General features: G+C 34.4%; 1 protein-coding gene and 1 long non-coding RNA gene across 2 annotated transcripts; both read right to left on the reverse strand.

The window, feature by feature from the left end:
* Positions 1-4,976: 4,976 nt before the first annotated feature.
* On the reverse strand, positions 4,977-5,788 carry LOC117932573 (protein BIC1-like). Its single transcript, XM_034853850.1, has one exon. It carries the CDS (start codon positions 5,722-5,724, stop codon positions 5,206-5,208), a length of 519 nt encoding a protein of 172 aa, XP_034709741.1. The 5' UTR covers positions 5,725-5,788; the 3' UTR covers positions 4,977-5,205.
* Positions 5,789-8,908: 3,120 nt separating this feature from the next.
* Positions 8,909-10,756, reverse strand: LOC117932644. Its single transcript, XR_004654197.1, has 5 exons — positions 10,480-10,756; positions 10,274-10,371; positions 10,049-10,141; positions 9,550-9,652; positions 8,909-8,955 (listed from the first exon to the last, which is right to left on the reverse strand). It is a non-coding gene; the product is annotated as an uncharacterized LOC117932644 (long non-coding RNA).
* Between the last annotated feature and the right edge of the window lie 11,906 nt (positions 10,757-22,662).

Genomic DNA, 22,662 nt, shown 5'->3' on the forward strand with positions numbered 1-22,662 from the left:
TTCCGAAAAAATTGAGAAAAAAATGTAAATAAAAGAAATAAAGATATCAAATATGATTAAAATTGGTTATAAACTTGTCTATTTTTAAATTATGCTTTCTTTCCTTTTTACTTGTACAGGGTGAGGCCCATTTAACTCGATACACCTGTCGATCCAAATCCACCAAACAAGCTCACCTGTGGCCGTGGGTCTAATTTTGATGACAATAAATACAATGAAATTTGAAAAAATAAAAAAGAAAAAAAGAAAAAAAGAAAAGAGGGGGCCGGGGAAGTCCAGCGAATGCAACTGAATCTTCTCTTACCGACACTGAAAGTAAGCTTTTGTGAACCAAGATAAGAATTAATTTTTTTTTAAATAATTATTTTTTAAAAAAGCCTCCTAAAGTTACCTCCAAAGATAAGTAGAGCACTGCCCACACTAACATGGACACGTACCGCCACTGCCTGCTACTTTTATCCTTTCAAAATCAGACATTATTGAAACCCCACCAGCATATGGCATTGGAATCTGACATCAAAAAGCAATGTCTGAACAGTTTGAACAAATAGGTTGGCATGCCAAATGGGTACTCGTTTCTTCAATTCCATCATAATGAGGCACCATTCCTACACGAAGCTCAGTGTTCATTGGGGCCTAACAATCAATTAGTTGCAGCCATATGCAAAGCTTCACAACGCCCATTTTACAGGAACAAGCATAAGAATGATTCAGCAGCTGGTCCTCTCAGTTTGCAACTTTGCATTGAAAGTAGGAGCAGAGAATTTGACTGGTGCATGTTAGTCTAAATGTTATACCTTCTTTCTGCAGTCAAATACATACGGCAATAAAATCTAGAAGAGGTATAAATTAAAAAAAAGAAAAAAAGCATGGGGTGTGCTTCAAAAGGTGCCTTGGTGTGCATCGGCTAAAAACTTGGTTGCAAGTGAGTGTTTCGCATCAAAAGACACCCTAATCAAGGTATTGGAGGCTACTTGATCAGTTTTTAGAATACGACCGGTTATTAAATCGAAAAAGTTATCAGTTTACGATTCAATGATTGAACCACAGTTGTGACATTATAAATTTATAATTTATATGTTATTAAAATAAAAAATAACTACAAAATTTAATATGAATTAAATAATAATATATTTTTATTTTTCATATTTGATATTATCAAATTAAATTGAGGATAAATATAAATGTACAAATATTTTAAATTGAATTTAAATTTGAAATAGAAAAAAATTCTTTACTTATAATACTCATATATATATATATATATATTTATTATTTAAAATTTTTTGAAAGCAATCATGTTATTTTATTTTTAATTTGCTTTTTATCAATAACAAGCATGAGGAACACAATGTTCGCAATCCCATTCCTTGTACCCTTTACATGTGTGTTTTTCTCTTTTTCAGAAAAAGGCTCAATATCCGTCTCACATAGGAAGGAGATGAGGACAACAGGACATTTATAATGTTCATTCACAGCATAAGATAATGAGTGCATCGGCCCAAAGTAGAGCCCATTATATGTCTTTGTTTTGAGTGGGTCGGACTGTGTGGAAGAAAAAGAGAAAAAACCAATCCATTCAACATCTCTTCCATTTGGTTATTGAGGGTTACAAAACACACTATTAAACAAAGGGTTTTTTCTTTTTCTTTTTTTTCATTTTTTATCAAACATCCAAATTGATTATCATGAAACTTTTAATCATATTGTGAAGTCTACCATAATTCGTGTAGTATTTTGCAATGCCCTTCGTCATGGTTGGCTAATATGTCAACCCGACATGGATAATGTTTTTCTACATGGGTCACTTCATGCAAAGATATTCGTGTCTTGACCATCCGAATCTGAGGATGCTAATCATTTCAAACATGTTTGTAGGCTTCATACGATTATCTATAGCCTCAAATAGACTCATTGAGTTTTGGATAAGAAACTTAGCAAGTTTATTATATCCTCTGGCTCTCAGAGCTTCAAATTCGGCGCCTTACTATTCATCCAATCCATGCACAACATCATCATCTACTTATTTATGTGCATGATCTTATCATCACGCAACAACTCCTTCATTTCAAAGCTTATTGCAAGCTTATTTATGTAAATGGTATCTTTAATATTCTCTCTCAACATAAGTATTTATGAGATCTCCTACAATGGTCCAAGTTGGAGCCAAAAAAATGACCACTCCTTTGTCCACTTCAACGCTCTTGCTCGTTCACGATGGATCACTACATGCCAATACCACTAAATATTGGCAAGTCATAATTAGGGCTGTCTAATACTTATCAATAACTCAGCCATAATATTCATTTTCTATCAACAAACTCTATCAATTCATGCACTTCCCTTCTCAAACTCGTTGGACGGTAGCTAAAAAAGTGCTTTGCTTCTTAAAGTGCAAAATTAAGGTCCTTTGATGAGGATGAATCTTCAAGATATATATTAAGAAAGGGAATTAGTATTAGTTGTAATTAAAGTAAGATTAATATTACTTGGAATTAAATTAGGATTAATATTTGTTGGAGTTTAATTAGGATTAGTTAGTTGAGTTATAATATAATTAAAATTTGAGTCATGATAGGTTATTAGAGTCGACCTAGTAGACTTTGGATGTTATAATTAGAATTAGAATCATAATAGGTTATTAGAGTTCTAGTAAACTTTGAATTTATTAGAGAAGCCTATAAATAGACTAATCAATGTAAATAAAAGGAATGAATTTGATGAATATTATTATACTTTTTTTCATTGCAAGGTTGCAACCCTCAATAATGAGATTTCATTGATTTTCTTCTAGGTGAGACTCCTAAAAAACTTTAGTGAGACTCTAAGGTTTTCCATCTTTTCTTCATTGTTTCTTCTTTCTCTCTATTTCTTATCTTATAATTTTCTCTACCATAAAATTTATTCCTTATTCCTCTCCTTACACCCTAAAAATAAAACCCTAGTCCACCTACCCTTAAGTGTAGGCAACCATCCTAGGGTTGTCCTACATCACCCTTCCTCAATGGTAGTTAAACAATTCAATTGCATGCCTTCTTTGACACTGATCGGACAAGTAATTATCTTGATGATCGAAGCTCCAAAATGCATGCATTGTCTATCTTGACACCAATTCGATCTCATCGAGCTCCAAAAAGTAGCATTCATGAGCTCCAAAATGCATACAAGTTCTCTCACTTGAAGTTGCATATCCATCGTATTATGTGCCCATTGGTCAAAATTTAGGGTACTCGAAGGGCATATCTGTGCTTATTTGTTCCCATATAAGCAATTGTGGTATTGGTGCATGCAAAACTTGTGAACAGTAACAACAGTTAGGAATTTCCTCTTAGTGAACGTCAATTTCCTAACCCACTTGATTTGTTGTACTTCCTTTCTGGAGTCCTGGAAAAAAAAAAACTCGTATAAGCACTTGCTCTGTTGCTTACCAGAAAATGAAAGAGGAAAACAAAAGCACTTTCTATATATGGTCACCCTATTTTATTGGTTACTAGAAAATGAAACAAGAAAAAAAAAATGCAGTATGATCATCTTATTTTATTCTAGAAAATTGCTTTAATGTGAGACTTTTAGGCGAGCAGTGATGCTTGATCTTAATTGCATGATGCCCACCATTAATTATAATACTTTAGTTGTTGGAAATAGGTTTGGGTGTTTAAATGGGAATCCAATAATAAGGAACAATTTCTTGGAGTTTTATAACTATTCAAAAACTGCATGCCTTTAGAAATATACTGTAGTAACAAAAAAAATCTCTCTTTAAAAAAATACACAAATATTTTTCTTTGAATAAAAGATGGAAGATCTCTCTTTTTAAAAAAATTACTAAATACATTTTTTTTTGAGGAAAAAAAAATGCTTGCCTACTCAGCCGATAGGGAAAGATGGTGTCAACTTTTATTGGGTGCACTAGACAACCAATCATGCTATATATATATATATATATATATATATATATATATATATATATATGTCCTACTCAACCAATAGGGAAACTTTTATTTGGTGGATGGTGATGTAATTGATTTGAGATAATATTTATATTAGAGTTTGGTGTTTTGAATTTTATTTGGTTTGATCTGAAAAGTTTAAGATGTCACGTATGTAATGAAGTTAAAATTATGAGATTTTTTGAGGGGATTGGTCCTATTAGGGTGATAGCATTGATGCGTTGTGGGTATTGGGGCTTACCCTTGCCGTATAAACTATATATATATAGTGTGTTGTATAGTTTTAGGGTTATGATAATGATTATATTTTTGTTCCCCTTTTGTACTAATTTTTGATATAGTGGATTTTTTTTCTCCTCTACCCCCGTGATTCTTTCATTTAAGGCATGGTTTTCCACGTGAACCTGTGTATTCTTATTTTACTCCTATTTTCACCATAAAGTGAATTTTATCTATGGTAATGAAAAGTCGGAAGCCCAGAAAGAATGCAGCCATACAATCAATATCAATAAAAAAGAAGCTTCACTTTACCTTAACCTCCATATTGAATAGAAAGTATAATTCAAACTCAAGATATCATTTCAAATGCAACACCCTCTGAAAGAAGAAAGATTATATATTTGTTTTAGATATGGGGTGGAACTATCTTATCTAACTGAGTGAGAGACTCCGTAAAGTCAATCATAACAAAATGTTATGATTCATTCAAAATTAATAATCGAGAAGGGCGTTTTTAGCAACTGTATGCTTGAATAGTGGGCAGTACTCATTGGTCCATCTCTCGCCTTGGCCATTGTTTTCTCTTTGTCACTACTTTCTTGTGTGGTGTGCAGCTCAGGATGTATATATCCTAGTGTCGTTTTCCAGACGGGTCGAGATGAGGGTGACCAGTCTTGTTGCCATCTAAAATTAATTTATTTACACGGAAAAATAGGTCTATATATACAAAGGGTAAAACGTTTCACTGATTGAGCAATTAAATCACCAACAGCGAGTCCACACACCAATCGCACAACTCAATTCTCAGATCAGAAAAGGGCTCATGAGATTGATTATAACTTATCAACAAGAGAAATATCATTCTGCAATATACCAGCCTAGATAACTGGAAAAAAAGAAGTTCATATAGATAACATATATTTATACCTATACTAAACAAACAGGGAGATAAGGATGAAGAACAGATATAGGCAGGCTATCGTGATGAAAGAAAAAAAATGAAGGAAGCAAAACTTATGCTTGACTGAGAATAACTTCAACATCTATTCTCTATCCTTAATCTGCTTGAATTAGGTCTTCTTCCCTCAGCCATCAATGCCGCTCGAGCTGACATTATTCTACTACTCACCAATGAAGCGTCGAAGACGGAGCAGTCAGTCCAATCCTTCATCAGCTCCTCCTGTCCCCATATATCTGGAATCCACACCCTGCCGGCCACCTCAACTCGGTGCCTCTTCAGCCGGTCTCGTCCATTGTCCTCCGATGACGCCAAGGCCTCCGTTTTGATGGGTTCTTTTGTAACATCCACTACTGTAGGAGGAGACTGAGTTTGTGATTCAGTTTCATCGTGGTTGGACTCATCAGGGGTGACTGGAGACTGGCTTTGTGATTCGGCATGACTGGCATCAAAGGGGTTGTGTGGTTCAGCTCGATCCTCGCAGGGCTGGTGGTGTTTGGGCTTCTTGTGCTCTGGTGCAACTGACTCACCAACTGGATGGTTGGGCTCTTCTATGGAATTCTGTGGATCCATTTTGGTGGTTTCTCCTTCAGCCATGAAAGGAGAAAAGGGCTGCTTCTTTTATCTTCTTCCTTGGTTTCTCCTATTGAAGATTACTTGAAGCTTGATGTGTGGGAATAAAGGAAAGGAGAATGGGTGGGCCTTCAGCTCCCATGTCACTGTAGAGTGCTTTTGTATGGTGAATGACAGGTGTACGTGTCTTATTAGAAACTAGATTCCATATTGTGTGGCTTACTTCAAGTTGGATATTACAAAAAATGAAAAAAGACGAAAACAAAATTACAAAAGATAGGTAGCTAGTCAATGGATGTGTTTCCTTTAAAGGATATTTGGAGGATTGTGAGGTTGATTTTGATTTTAAGTGTAAGAGCTTTTCATGTCTTGTAGGATTTTTGAGCTTGGGAGGAAGGATATTTACGGAACATTGCTGGCCATATACGTTGTATCTTACATTTATAGGGATGGAGACTGGGCGGTGTGGGATGGCTCAAAGAGATATTTTCTGATGTAAATCTTGACAGCCACTCTTTATTTTGGTCCTCACTTGATAATCTGGGGGGAAAGCAAAATCAAAACCACACCACCTCTCTTAGATTTGAATTAAATCTCCTGTAACACCCCCATCCTTCTCTTGGATTTTCATTTTTTAATCCATTTACATTTTTTTAAATAAAATATTTATTAAAAAAAACCCTGTTGTAAAAATATTTTGTTATGTATGATAATTGGAATTTTTATTTTCAAATTTATAGCATAGGAAGGTGTTTCTTGAAGAAATAATTTTAATACAAATTATTTGAAATAAATTCTTCAAGATACAATTTCAAACTTTTGCATTTAAATTGAAGTCCTCTATTCAAAGGATGCTTTCAACCTAACATCTCACAAAATTAACATAAATGTGAGAATAAGTTTTTAACAATGTGATGATTTTTTATTTATTTAAATATTGTATTTGGCTTATGCATGGATTTCTTGAGACGTGCCATATTTGAATCTATTAGAGTTTGGTGATCTAAATTTTATTTGGTTCAACCTGAAAAGTTCGTAGTGCGACATGTGGTGTAATTACAATTTTTTGGGGGCTTTGTGGTGATAACGGAGAGATTGAGTTGATAGGCTCAATCCTATAGCCCACCATTGAACCTATTGGGGGTGTGGGAACTCATGGACCCGCTTTGTTAATTATACTCTCTCTCTCTCTCTCTCTCTCTCTCTCTCTCTCTCTCTCTCTCTCTCTCTCTCTCTCTCTCTTTATATATATATATAGCTTTCTTAAAACTCTAATGATGTATAGTTTTAGGGTTATGATGATTATAGCTATAGCCACTTACAACTCTCTCATTTTGTATTAATTTTTTGATATAATAGATTTTCTTTTCCTCTACTTGTGATTTTTTCAATTTAGGATTTTCCACATATATCTATGTTTTTATTTATTTATTATTTTTTTATTGCCTATCCTAAACAAAATCTTTTGAAAGAATTAAAATCCATTACCAACACTCTTACATTATGGCCACCCTCTTCACTTTGTTATATTTATGTGAGGGATACTATTTGATCTTTTGGGTGTTGTGTGCTTTGACCACTCATCATACATTAATTTTCTATGACATATATATAAGATCCTTCACCAAAACTCATCCAATGAAGAATGTAAGGAAAAAGAGGAATTTCGATATATAAGAATGGATTTCAACACAACTTCAATACAAGGGAGTAGAGTCAATTTGGATGTAGTGAGTTTGGGGTATTATTGAAATGAATTTTGATATGAAATGATACACAATTTGATACGAGAAATGCATTTCAATACCCATTTCAATTCCGTAGTGAGGTAATTGAGTTCAGGTGTTTATCAAAATGAATTTTGATGCCATTTCGATACAAGAGATAAATTTTAATACTCACTTTGATATAGTGTAGGTATCAAAATTTTCCTATAAAAACATTTCAAACATACATAAAGTTTGAGGGTTTATCAAAATGAATTTCAAAACATTAAGATACAATTTTGATAGATCTCAATACATAAAGATACACTTCGATACATGTTGAAATCAATTTGATACATCATTGAAAGTGTGTCGTAGGTCTAGAAGGGTTGGACATTTGATAAAGTTTATTTCAACACCTTTGTAGAGGTATTGAAATTTTCGATACGAGTTAGGATTTCCAAAATTTCGCTCAAGGACTTCCCCATTTGACTCTTTTGCATATTTTTGGACATTTTGGGAATTTTATTATGTTTTTAGATTTTCTAAAATAGTATAAATACTATAGATTTCTTTATGAAAAGAAATTGATTCTTTACAATGGAGAAGGGATTAATAATACATCTCAAATTCAAAATTTATATATATATATATATATATATACAAGGAAAATGTCAAAAGATGACGCTTTTTAAGTGTCAAGATAGATATAAGATGACGCTTTTTTAAAAGCGTCATATATTAGACCGTCATTTTTTAAATCGCATACGTTGACACTTTTTAGAAGCATCATCTTCTTTGCACGTCAACCATGACGCTCATAGTAAGTGTCATTATTTGAAACATTGACGCTTTATAAGTGTCATCATATGTTAATAATTTCATTCATGTCAATATTGATACTCAATGAAGCGTCATTGTATAGGTAGAAGCAACATTGACACTCAATATAAGTGTCATCTTATAACTTTTTATTTGTAGGAGCAATGTTGACACTTAATAAAGCATCATTGTATAAGTAGAAGCAACATTGACACTCAATATAAGTGTCATCTTATAGCTTTTTATTTGTAGGAGCAACATTGACACTCATAATAAGTGTCATTGTATAACATTTTATACCTTGACACTAAAAAAAAATGCCATGTTTTTTTAACATCAACCTTGACGCTTTTGAGAAGTGTCATCTTCTGTTATTCAAGTAAAGCATGACGCTTTAAAAAAGCATCATCTTATCTCATATAAAATTTTAATAGCCCAGAAATTAAAATGTCATAATTATGCCCTGTTTTATAATTTTCTATCAACAATTAAATTAATAATGAAAACTTAATTTAAGAATCTCCATTAACAAAAAGTATCAAATATGGTCTTCCTTTTTCACTATTACAATTTATCCATAAACATCATACATAATCAACAACTAAAACCAACAATTTTACAACTTCTTCAACTTTGAATTGTTCATAACCTTCACTACATCTAGTTTTACATCATTTTTCTTCCAAGTGCAAAAGGATGGTTGTAACTCACTTTCTAGATGCTCAATCTGCAAAATAATTGAGAGGGTTACATATTTATTAGTATTAACAAATAGTTAAGAAACAACTTTGTAAATGAAATGTGTATATGCCAATTTCTAAATTTCCAAAATATCTTTCTTCCATTGCAATAAATTTCAAAATATCAAAAGAACTTAACAAACTCCAATAATTTTATTTCACCAAATTTCTAAATATTTTAGAACTCTTATTCTATTTTTTTTTAAAAAACAGAAAAAAAAGTTTTTATCTCATTGACTATTTTGGTATGATTTTTATCTTATTTATGAAACTTCAATCATTAACATCTTCTCATTCTTCTTATAGGTTGTACAAGACATTAGATGTTTTGCATGAGAAGGAACTAAGGAATGAAAAAAAAAACAAAAAAAACTAGAAGTCCAAAAAATTATAAAATTGTAAATTAACATATTTATGTAAAATTATAAAATTGTGTTAAAATATCTATGTTCTTCTTATTGTATTAGTATATCAACATTTAATAATATGAGGATATCTATTATCTAAATATGGAACTTGCATGAAATGATCTCTAAACATGGAATTGATTCATAAAACTTACAATAACCACAACATGTTACCTCAAAATTCTTTTGATGATATATTTTGAATTGTTTGTGGGTGTCCTTCATCAAGAGCAGTAGTGACGTTGTTAATAGAATGACCTATGCCTTTTTGTACAACCTAAAGAATATATAATAAACAATTTAACAACCAATTAGTAAGAGGTGCTATTTCCTTCCATAGGCTTATTTGTAAGAAGTTTTAAACTAACTTCCTATTTTTTATGTAAAAGAAAATGGAAGTACAAGATATTATAGACTTTAAGCCCATTAGTATAGTAGGAGACCTTTATAAATTTAGATTAAAGAAGTTTACAAAGCTAGTAATCTTAAAGACCAAAAATGCTTTTGTAGAGAATAGACAAATTCCTAATTCATGCACATGTAATGAAACTAAAGGTTCTACGAAAATGAGCTTGGACATGCAGGAATTTTTGTAGCTATGCTATTGTAGGATTTCTCCAAATCTAACTGATAATAATTTGTAGAGGAAATATACAAAAGTTGTTACACCTACCATGTCTACTTGGCTTCACCTCTCAATATGCCAACTATACATCAATCATAATAGAGCAACCCCCAAAATGATCCATATTGAAAACACTGCCAACTAGGAGTACAAAGATATACATTAACAAATTATCATTGTGAATAAATCCATTATAAAATTAACATTAACAAAATATTGACTACATCTTTAAAAGAATATGAAGTTGTATTAGACTATAAGTTATAGAGGTACCTTCAAACATGAGTAATGATTAACTGAGTCACTAACATAACCCAATATGATCGAACTTCATTAATTTCCATTTCACTATATGATTTCTTCCCGCAAAACTGAATTGGAGTGACATATACAATTCACTAAGTTCAATTGACAAAAAAAAAAAAAAAAAAAATGCTATAGTAAAATGACCAACCATATGAATTGAATTGAGTGCAAACCTTTGATGTTAGTTGGTTTGGATTAGCAATGATTTCCTTCATATATCTCATCACGTAATACCCACATTCCACACTACCTGGTTGTCTTGGGCACTATGGGAAAAGTATCAACAATTGCAATAAACACTAGAATGATGTTCTTACTTCTTTAGCATCTTATTGATGATCATATTAATAACCATCCATTTTCTAATTTTGTCATAAATTAAGTGGTGAAGCAATATATTTTAATCTAAACAAATAAGTACTTACAACCACTTTCACCCAAGTTGGCGCTCTCTTTGATGTTTTCTGTTTTTCCGGTGGGTTGATTCTCATTGCCCTACAAAAAGAATTAAAAAAATGTTATTTAGACACTATCAATTGTATTAAAATAGGAGAAAATATATACTTACATGTTAACTATGTCCTTTAGATCATCACATGGTTGACAGGCCATTGGATCAAGGTAATATGCAATCATTTTCTTCATCTCCAATGCCACTAACACCCAATGGAAACTAAAGAAAAGAAATGAAAATTGTAATATAGTATCCACAAATTCAAACATCACAAACTAACTTACAAACACCATAGAACCATTTCCAAATCTTCCAGAGAACATAAGAAACAGAGAACAAAAACAGAGGAGAGACACAACTGAGCCTAAAAACAAAGGTATAATATCTTTTTATCGGAGATGCAAACCAAGAAAATAACTGATAATAAACAAAAACCACAACAGATTTACAAGCATTCACACTCAAATCCCAGAAATCAATAGTGAAGAATGTGAATCCATGGGAAAACGAGAACATATGGGCTCGTACCCAACAACTCTCTCTTTTGGGTTTTTTCTTCTTCCTTCTTTTCTTTCCTCTGTTCCTCTGGTTCTTCGACCTTTCCTCCTTGCTTATCTCTTCAACCGAAGGCACCTGCCTTTGCTGCCTCTTGCCTCTCCCAACCTACGAATCTAAAAAAACCCTAGCTTTCTCTCATATCTCCATTCATTTCCTTTCTCTCAATCCAGCACCCAAATAGTCAAATCGGTGGAACATCCATGAATGCTATCTTCTTGATTTGGAGTAAGAACTTCATTTTCTCAATCGAAATTGGCTGGAGCTTGCTGGTTCAGTTAGAGACATATTTGGTAATGAAACTTGAGTGTGGGCATCGGGTATGGAAAAGGCTTTATTACATTTATTTTTTTTTAAATTGAAAAATGTGAGTAATTATAAAATGAACAGAAAATGACGCTTTTAAAAGCGCCAAGGTTGAGGTTCTCCTACAATGGCACTTAAAAAAGTGTCATTATTTGAAATTCATTGTATAATGACGCTTAAAAAAGCACCATTATTTAAAAACGTCATTATTTCTCCCATTAAAGCGCCAAGATAATGCAAGCGTCATTAATACCCATTTTTGAGAATAAATAATGGCACTTTATATAAGCGTCAAGAAAAAAAGCGTCATAAATTACATTTTTTTTGTAGTAGTGTATATATATATATATATATATATATATATATATGTATGTATGTATGTATAAACAAAAGTTTGATTGATGATGCATCTTAAATCCAAATTTAAAAATCTAATATTTTTAAAAAATCATTAATTAATTAAATATATGTAATAAAAAAAATTAATTGTCATAATCCTTGAGTAATGTCTCATACTTTCAATAATAAATGCTTACCTTGCATCTTAATTTAAAAAATTTTAAAAGTTAATATTTATAGAATAAATACATGTGTATGTTAATAAAAATGTTTCTTCCAATATTTCATACAAGATTTTTAGTAATATGCTAAATCATTTTCCTTGGTCTTATCTTGCATCTTAATTAAATTTAAAATTTAAAGAATTTATATTCTATAGACCAATAATTAAAATCATGCATATTATTAGAAAATTATTTAAATATGATTTGTATTGATGTTTATTGTCTCCATATTACATATTATATTTTCCTTTTTAGCCAAATCAAATTTAAAAGAAAATATTTAGGAAAGAGCTTTGATTCAATGTAGGACTATATAGTCCCATACAGTAAGCCACCCTCTTAATATCTTGGATCCACAATCCAAGAATCCATCCTTGTAGATTATTTTCAATCATATTATTTTTGAAGTTTTATAGAAAGGTCCAAAAGTTATTGTAAAGGACCACAAAATTAACCTTTCTTTGCATCTCACTAACCCACAGTTTCTATCTAAATACATCAACTTTCTTTGTACATGTACAGAGAAACCCACTTTTTCTTCCTTTATAGATTCCACCAATCTTGACCCGTAATTCTTGGAAGCGACTTCGTGGAAGCGGTTTAGTTAGAGCATTGACAAGTTGATCTGCTGAGGAAACATGAGTAACATGAAGAGCACTTGATTGAACTTGATCCCGAATAAAGTGATAGTCAATTGCCACATGTTTCATGCGCGAATGAAAGACTGGATTAGAATATATAGAGATAGGTGGCACCAACATTGTCACAATAGATAATAGGTGGTGTAGGAAGAGTGATGCCAAGTTTTGTGAGAAGGGAACAAATCCAATTGATTTCTGAAGTAGTAGTGGCAACTGATCGATACTCAGCCTCTGTGGATGATTGAGCAACTATACGCTATTTCTTGGATGACCAAGAAATTGGATGACAACCAAGATAGACAATATAGGCACTTGTAGAGGTATAATCGTCTTTGTTGCCAACCCAATCTGCATTTGAGAAGACATGAAGAGAAAATGTATTTGCCTTATGAAGAAATAATCCATGAGTCAATGTGCCACACAGATATTGAAGCAGTCGTTTTGCAGCATTCCAATGTTCAGACGTTGGGCAATGCATGAATTGGGATAGCTTATTAACAACATATGATAGGTCTGGGCGAGTAAGGCAAAGATACTGTAGACTGCCAACAATGGTTCTATTCTGTACAGTTAGTCAGAGTTGTACCTAAATGAAGTGTGAGATTTCCATTTGTAACAAGTGGTATAGTAAGAGGTTTTGCACCAGACATTTTTGTCCGGGCAAGAAGATCAGAGATGTAGCACCTTTGAGTAAGCAACAGACTAGATGGAGTGGTAAGAACCTCAATGCCAAGAAAGTAGGACAAGGCGTCAAGATCCTTGATTGAAAATCTTTGTGCCAGGAGGTCAATGTAGCGTTGAATAATGTTGGTGTTGGTACCTGTGATAATAATGTCATCCACATAAACAAGTAGATATATAGTAATGTCACCTGAGTAGAGAATGAATATAAAAGTGTCTGCATGGGATTTTGTGAACCCAGACAATGAGGAACTGGCGAAGTTCAAGATACCAAACCCATGGGGCCTGCTTGAGTCCATATATAGCCTTCTTTAATTTGCATACATGTGCTGGATTGTCTCTATCAACAAATCCCGGAGACTGAGCCATGTAGACCTCTTCGGAAAGATGGCCTTGAAGAAAGGCATTATTAACATCTAATTGTCGCAACTGCCAACCTTTACTGACTGTCAGGCTTTAAACAAGTCGTATTGTTGTCGACTTGACAACCAGACTAAAGGTTTCATGATAATCCACTCCAGGTCACTAATGAAAACCTTTGGCAACTAATCTGGCTTTGTACCTATCAACAGAACCATTAGGAAGCAGTTTAATACGAAAAACCCACTTACATCCAACAAGATTCTGCATAGAAGTAGATGGAACAAGCTCCTAAGTTCAATTCCGAACAAGAGCATCAAATTCATCATTCATAGTTTGTCTCCATTTGGGATCGGTTAGGGCTTGGTTAATAGTATGAGGCTCAATTTCTAATGGTTGAGAAATGACAGCAGTGAGATTCATCTTGGTTATGGGTTTATGGATGTTGTTTTTGGCTCTAGTGGTCATGGGATGGGTATTTTGATGGGTGGGTGGAGCTGTGGTTGAAGCAGAAGAGGTCTTAGAATTGTGTGGTTCTGGTGGTAAACGTTCGATTGCTGAGGAGGAGTGGTCGATCCATTGGGCATTTTGGGATGAATGTTGACATGAGGAATCCCTTTGTGGAGGCGTATTGAGTGAGCCATTTGAAATGGGTAGAGTTTGGACCGGGGGGAGCCAATTGGAAATGATCTCTAGGGTGGGACGAGCTAGATGGGATTGGTGAGTGGTAAAAGGAAAAGAGTTTTCAAGAAATTTGACATGACGAGAAATATATGTTTTAGAAGTGGACAGATCAAGACAGATATAGGCACTTTGTGTTGAAGAGTAACCAAGAAAAACACAAGGAGTGGAACGTGAGTCAAGTTTATGTTGAGAATAATGATGAAGCCACATATAACATAAGCAACCAAACAACCGAAGTTTAGTGTAGTTGGGTGGAGACTCAAAGAGTTTGTCAAAAGGAGATGAAAGATGTAGTGTGGGTGTAAGCATATGGTTGATGAGATATACAACAGTGGCAAAAGTGTAAGTCCAATAAGTTAGAGGCATTGATGCATGAGTGAGAAGAGATAGATTAGTTTCAATAATATGACGATAACGTCGTTCAGAAATACCATTGTGTTAAGGTGTATGTGCTGGTGTAGTAAGATGGGATATATCATTGGTGGAGAGAAAATTATCAAGGGCTTGATATTCGGCATTTAAATTTGTTTTTGACCAATGCCTTGAAGCGCACAAAGACATCATACACATGGGATTTCCTTTTAAGTGGATAATACCAAATATGCCATGTATAATGATCAACAAAAATAACATAGTACTAAAAACCATCAACATAAGAAACATGAGAGGTCCATACATTAGAAAGGAAAAGTTCAAGCGGATGGGATGAGGTTAAGGTAGAAGAAGAAAATGGAATTTTATGACTTTTATTACATGAATAGGCATTATAATGTGTGGTAGAGGATAACAGACTAGACAATGGTAAAGAAAACTTGGAGACAATATTTTTCATAATAGTAAATGATGGATGACCTAGTCTAAAGTGCCACTCGGACGAAGTGGTATTGACACTGGAAAATGCAAGCAACAGTGAAAAGGTAACAGAAGGGAATGTAGTCGGCCACTCATATACGCCATCCTTAGGTTCACCCATCAAAATGATTGCTCTCGTGTTTAGATCCTTCACCTGAAAAACAGAGGGTGAGAATTCAATAGAAACATGGTTATTAGTGCAAAATTGATAAATTGAAATTAAGTTCTTTTGCATGGAAGGGACACAAAAGACGTTTTGTAAAGTAAAAGTGCGAGAAAAAGTAGGTATGGTGGTAGAACCGGTATGTGTGATGGGAAAGACTGATCTATCACCAATCATGACATCATCAGATCCTTGACACGAGCTATGAAAAGAGAGATTACTCAAGTCAGACATAACGTGGTGAGATGCTCCACTATCTAGTAGCCAAGTAAGAGTAGTGTTGTTGCCGAGAACAACATGATTGGCTCGTGGTTGCCAGGGTGTGGAGGGACGATATCCCTGAGTGCCTTGAGGACGAGGTGTCGGGGATTGTTGATTAGTAACAAGTTGAAACATCGGACATTGTTTGGCAGTGTGTCATTGAATACTGCATGCTTGACAACGACACAAATAAGGTTTAGGTTGGCGTTGATCATGAGGAGAAAATGCAAGGGTAGGGCCTGGTTGTTGTGGATTGGTGGCTGGTGGATGCCAATTTGGACGAGTTTGGAAGGTTGTGGGATTTGCTGTTGAAGGTAGTGACAGAGGAGATGGTTTGAGCGGTCTGAAGAGATGCTTTTTTGTTGAAAAGTTTCTCATGGAGCTCAACAAAAGAAATTGACGTGTCACAAGCATTAATTGCATCAATGACGGATTTGTACTCATCACTGAGTCCTTCAAGAACCTAATCAGTAAGAACCTCATCATCAACTGGCTTCCCCAAGGGAAAGTTCATCGGCATGAGTCTTTATCACCTGCATATATTCACTAATTGATTTTGAGCCCTTGGTACACCGCTTTAATTGTTCATTCAATTTTTTAATATGACCACGAGATGTTTGACATAAGTATTGGCTAAGGTTTACCATGCATCAAGGGAAATGGTGGTACGGGCAATAAGCGGTTGTAGTGAAACAGAGATAGCACCAAGGAAGCGTTAAAGATGAGACGATCTTGACACTTCCAGGTTGTATATGCCGGATTTGGGGATGCAACACCAGTGACGGTGACAGTGGGTGGTGGTGGAGTATGAGTGCCATCAATGAAGTGATGAAGATCATAACCTTCAAGAAGAGATTGGATTTGAAGGCTCCATGTGAGATAATTGGTGGATGACAATTTGGTGATATTGGAGAGATTGATTGTAAGGAGGGGATGTTGAGGATCTTGGGAGTTTTGGATGGTGATAGGATCGTTGGTGGAAGAGAGGGTTGCACTGGAAGCCATTGAGGAGAGTGGTTGTAGAGTTCTTCTGGTTTTTCTGGGAAAAAAAGAAGAGGAAAATACGCCCAAAAAAATTAGGCTCTTGATACCATGTTGAATTAGAGAGAGGATTATTGAGAAACAATGACTTGACTTTTCCATTGATTAAGAATGAATATATATACACAAAACCTAAAACACAAAAATAGGAAACAATCTACCCAAAACACAAAAAATAGGAAACAATCCTAGAATTAGCCCAAAACACAAAAATAGGAAACAATCTACCGAAAACACAAAAAATAGGAAACAATCCTAGAATTAGCCCAAAACACAAAAATAGAAAACAATCCTAGAATTAGGGCATTACAACAAAAATAGGAAATTACAACTAATTACAAGAATTTAAAAATAAAAAGAAAATCTATTGTAATGAATTCTCTAATAGTTTTTCTTTGAGTGAGTATCAAAACCCTAAACTACTTTTTTAGGAGAACAAAAGGAGACCAGTTCGCATATAGAAGGATATTCTACTAAAGCACATTCATAGAGTGAACATCACAAAGTTTTCTACAATCTCATCAGATCAGTTCAAAGTTAGAGGCCTTGCTATGTTGCACCCATAATATATGCCATTTGCATGTAGGGTTCATTTCCTATTTGCATCTTGCCTGCATTTGAATCTCAGAACTGCTAAGTATTTGTCAATTCTTGACACAATTTTCAATTCTTGGTTCTTCCTTTTCTTTTTGTCCTCCCAAAAAAAGACCAAAAAAAAAAAAAAAAATGAAGGAGATGAGAGAGTGGGAAAAGTGGAGTTTTTCATTTTCTTTGACATCGATCATTTTCCTCATAATTTTTGAGATCCAAGGGAGTAAAAGTTAACAAAATTCCTCCTTCATTTTTCTTGTTTTTTTTTTCTCTCTTTCATTTTTCTTATCTTTTCTGAGTGAAATTTGAATCTCAAAATATCTAACCTGAGTATTTGAGATCCAACTTGTGATTCTCCCCTTTTATCACTTCTTTTGTCTTCAAATTGATAAATGATAGTTTTTTCATTCATTCTTTCATTCGTTCATGTACAGAGTTTATATAGAGGGTAATCACCATTCTAAGAATGGGAAAGAATGATACAAGGAAAGAATGATGCAAGGAAAGAACAACTAATATCCTAATATCTCAACTTTCCTAATATCTAAACATTCCTAATATCTCAACACTGAATGATGTAAGGAAAGAATGATATAAGGAAAGCATTCCTAATATCTCAACACTCCCCCTCAAGTTGGTGCATAGATGTCACACATGCCCAACTTGTCTAAAAATTTTGAGAACACTTAACTTGAGATAGCTTTGGTGAGGATATAAGCCAATTGATCTTCTGATCGAATCTTAGGCAATTCCACAATCTTATCATCCAACTTTTCCTTAATGAAGAATCTATCCACCTCGACATGCTTTGTACGATCATATTGTACTGGATTATGAGCAATGTCACATGCGGCTTTATTGTCACAAAACAATCGGATTGGTTGCCTAGATAGGTAACCTAAATCCTGTAAGAGGAGTCTTAGCCATAATGCCTCACAAGGTCCTAGAGCCATACCTCTAAATTCCGCTTCTGCACTTGAACGAGCGACGACAGTCTGCTTCTTACTTTTCCATGTCACAAGATTACCACCTATAAAGGTAAAGTAACCAGATGTAGATCACCTATCATCCACTACACCAGCCCAATCAGCATCAGTATATACTTCTATACTCTGATGATCAACATTTTTAGTGAACAAAATTCCCTTCCCAGAAGCATTCTTCAAATACCTCAAAATACGCATGATTGTATTCATATGTTGCTCTCCAGGATTATGCATGTATTAACTCACTACACTCAATACATAAGCAAGATCTAGTCTTGTATGAGCTAAGTACATTAATCTCTCTACAAGTCTTTGGTATCTTTCCTTATCGGTTGATACTTGATTAGGCTCAATACACAATTTCAGACCTTCTTCTATTGGTGTATTAACAGGTTGACATCCCGACATTCCAGTCTCCTATAAAAGATCTAAGGCATAATTTCTTTGAGATAGAAAAATTCCTTTACTTGATCGAGAAACTTCAATCCTAAGAAAGTATTTTAGAGGACCTAGATCTTTCATTTCGAATTCTCTACGTAGATAATTCTGCAGAGCTTTTCTTTCTTCAGGATCATTTCCTGTAACTACCATGTCATCCACATATATGATGAGTGCCATAATCTTACCATGTTGTTTTTTTAGGAACAAAGTGTGATCTGAGTTACTTTGATGATAGCCAAAAGCTCTCATTGACTTTGTGAACCTTCCAAACCATGCTCTCAGAGATTGCTTCAACCCATACAATGACTTCTTCAATTTGCACACCTTCTGACATTGTTTTTCTAACACCATGCATCCTGATGGAAGATCCATATGTATTCAGATAACTCGCCATGCAGAAAGACATTTTTCACACCGAACTGTTATAATGGCCAATCCAAGTTTGCAACTAAAGACAGTAATACTCGAACTGTGTTGATCTTAGCCACAAGTACAAATGTCTCTGTGTAGTCAATTCCATAAGTTTGAGTGTACCCTTTTGCTACCAATCTTGCTTTAAATTGTTTAATACTACCATCTGCCTTGTACTTCATAGTATAAATCCAACGACACCCAATTGGCTTCTTTCCTAATGGACATTATACAAGTTCCCATGTTTCATTCTTCTATAATGATTTCATCTCTTCATTCATGACTGATTTCCACCTTGGATCAGCTAAAGCTTCCTGCACACTGTTAGGAATAGCTACAGTAGATAATTGATTTATAAATGACTTATTTGATTCAGACAAACGATGGTTAGACGCATAGTTGCTCATGGGATATTTGACTTTGGTAGACAATTCAGGTTCATATGTGGGTTTAGGAATACCTCTATTTTGACGGTGTGGTAATCTTTTCATGAATGGATCAGGTTCCAAATTAAGAACACCCTCAGTAGAAGACAATTGGTTTGGTATTTCAATGAAGGCATCTTCGGACCCAAATTGTTCAGATGGTTCAATTGTACTGTCTGTCCCATCTTCTATCACTTCTTCAGCTTTTGGGTGGTCATTACTACTTGGTTCTAGAGTTGTACCACTCATATCCAATTCACCCGCTTCCTGGTTCACTAGTTCAGATTGTCCAGATTCATCATCCTTAGAGATATGATAATCATAATCGAGAGTCTGAATTTCCTTATGGTACCCCCCCTGAAGTTCAGACTCAGATGAAAAATACATTGAATTTTCATGAAACACCACATCCGTTGTAATAAACATTTGTCGAGTTGGAGGATGGTAACATCGATATCCCTTTTTGTGTAATGCATATCCAACAAACACACATTGCAATGCACGGGAAGTTAACTTGGTGCGTTGGTGTTTGTGTAGATGCACAAATGCCATACAACCAAAAACACGAGGAGGTAGATTTGTGACGGTTGGGGCAACTATGACATTAGTAAGAGCTTGGAGAGGTGTTTGGAAGTCAATTGAGCTGGAAGGTACTCGATTGATCAAGTATGCGGCAGATGTGATTGCTTCTCCCCAATAAGATATCGGTATTTTTGTTGCTATTAAGGAAGCACAAACAACTTTTAACAAGTGCCGATTTTTCCGTTTAGCGACTCCATTTTGTTGGGGTGTATTGGAATAAGTAGTCTGATGAATGATGACATGTCCTTCCAAATACTTTTGAAGATCAGAACTCTGATATTCTTCACCATTATCGCTACGCAGAACCTGAATCTTTGCATTGTACTGAGTTTCAATCATTTTATGAAAATTTTGAAACGACAAGTTCACTTCATCTTTGGTCTTCATCAAGTATAACCAGGTCATTCTGGTACAATCATCAATAAAAGTAACAAACCAGTGTGAGCCACTCAAAGTTAGGACTTTGGATGGGCCCCAAATATCAGAATGTATAACCATAAAAGGAAGCGAACTTTTATTCAAAATTAACGAAAACGAAGCACGATGGCTTTTAGTCAATTCACAAATATCACAACGGAAATCAGAAATATCACTCTTTGCAAACAAACTAGGAAACAATTTTTTTAAATAACTAAAGGAAGCATGTCCCAGACGTCGATGCCACAACCAAATTTCATACTTTTCTTCTCCCTCTCAGATCCATCTGCCATCAAGGCTTGTTGCAACTTATTTGAATCCTTTGACTGCAAGTCCAAGTAATAGAGTTTTGCCCGCTTAACACCATAACCAATCGTTTATCTTGTTTGGATGTCCTTAATAACACAAAATTGCGGCCAAAAAATGACAATACAAGATAAGGCTGCAGTGATTTGAGAAACTGACAAAAGATTGTAATCTAAAGATGGAACAACTAAAACATAATCCAAATTCAAAGTATCAGTGAGAGTTAAGGATCCTTCCCCAATGACTGGGGTTGTGTTACCATTGGTTGTGGAAACAATTTTTTGTGAGGAAGGTCTAAGGGGTGAAACCTATCTAGAATCAAAAGTCATATGATCTGTAGCACCAGAATCAATTATCCATGCACTATTAATAACAGGTGTAAAAGTATTTAAAAACTCACCACTATAATCTGTAGCGACTACCAATGCAGAGGCTTTCTCAGCAACATTAGTCTCTGTTTTTATTTCGGCAACAATTGTAGTCGAGGTTTTCTTGGAATCCTTCTTCCGTTGATCACGATTATTATCATTAATAACAAAGTGGTGATAGCCTAAACATGATCTAAAGGTTCATGGTTCAAACCCTCGGTTCCTCATTGTTTTCCTAGTCATAACAAGAGTCATTGCTTTGAAATTGTGGGATATCTAGATTGGTGGGATTAGTCTTATTGCAGTGAGTGCATTTGAAGGTTGACTTATCAATATTAGGGCTTGTTTTAGGATGGTTGATCACTGTCGGACTACCATAGCGACAAAATATCCAGGATTTTAGTTTCATGGCTCTGATACCATCTTCAAATTGATAAATTGTAGTTTTTTCATTTATTCTTTCATTCGTTCATGTACAGAGTATATATAAAGGGTAATAACCATTCTAAGCATGAGAAAGAACGATATAAGGAAAGAATGATATAAGGAAAGAACAACTAATATCTTAATATCTCAACTTTCCTAATATCTAAACATTCCTAATATCTCAACACTGAATGATATAAGGAAAGAATGATATAAGGAAAATATTCCTAATATCTCAACATTTTGCCCACTTTCTGTCATTTGTTTGCTATGTGTTAATTAGATGAGATGATATACGAACAAGAAACATGGAGACCGTGTTAAGAGAATAATTTTGCGATTGAAAGCACAGAAAGGGACTTCATTATTTGGAAAGGTGGTAGTCAAGACATTGACTGACGAAGTTAAATTTATGGTCAATGAGAGATCCCCTTGGTGCAAGAAGTACCAACCGAGGAAGAGTCAGCATTGATGCAGTCCAGCTTATTGCTGTAGAAGAGAAGTAAGAACTACTACTTCTTCTTCTTCTTCTTCCTGTTCTTCCATTTTCCTTCTTTCATATGAACAACATGAAGCAGGGTGAAATTTGATAATGGGATAAACTTTGGCTTTTTGATAAATTTGATATGGAATGTGGGTCTTCTTTCTTTTTCTTTTAAGTCTTAAATGAATGAAGTTCGTTTGGTTCTCTCCCGTATTTGTGTGATGGAATCTCTTTTACGTTACTTACGTAGTTGGAAGTTAATCAAGGGAGCAAGAAACCTAAAACAGTTCGTAGTTGACCGTTGAGTATAAATTATTGCCTCTATTTTTTTTTCCAGGGTTTTGTTTTCTTACCAGGC

The sequence above is a fragment of the Vitis riparia genome, chromosome 15, assembly GCF_004353265.1.
Source record: "Vitis riparia cultivar Riparia Gloire de Montpellier isolate 1030 chromosome 15, EGFV_Vit.rip_1.0, whole genome shotgun sequence".
Lineage (NCBI taxonomy): Eukaryota > Viridiplantae > Streptophyta > Magnoliopsida > Vitales > Vitaceae > Vitis > Vitis riparia.

Bases quoted from the DNA above. Each gene is read 5' to 3' on its own strand.
- LOC117932573 (XM_034853850.1), bottom strand. From the start codon at position 5,724: ATGGCTGAAGGAGAAACCACCAAAATGGATCCACAGAATTCCATAGAA.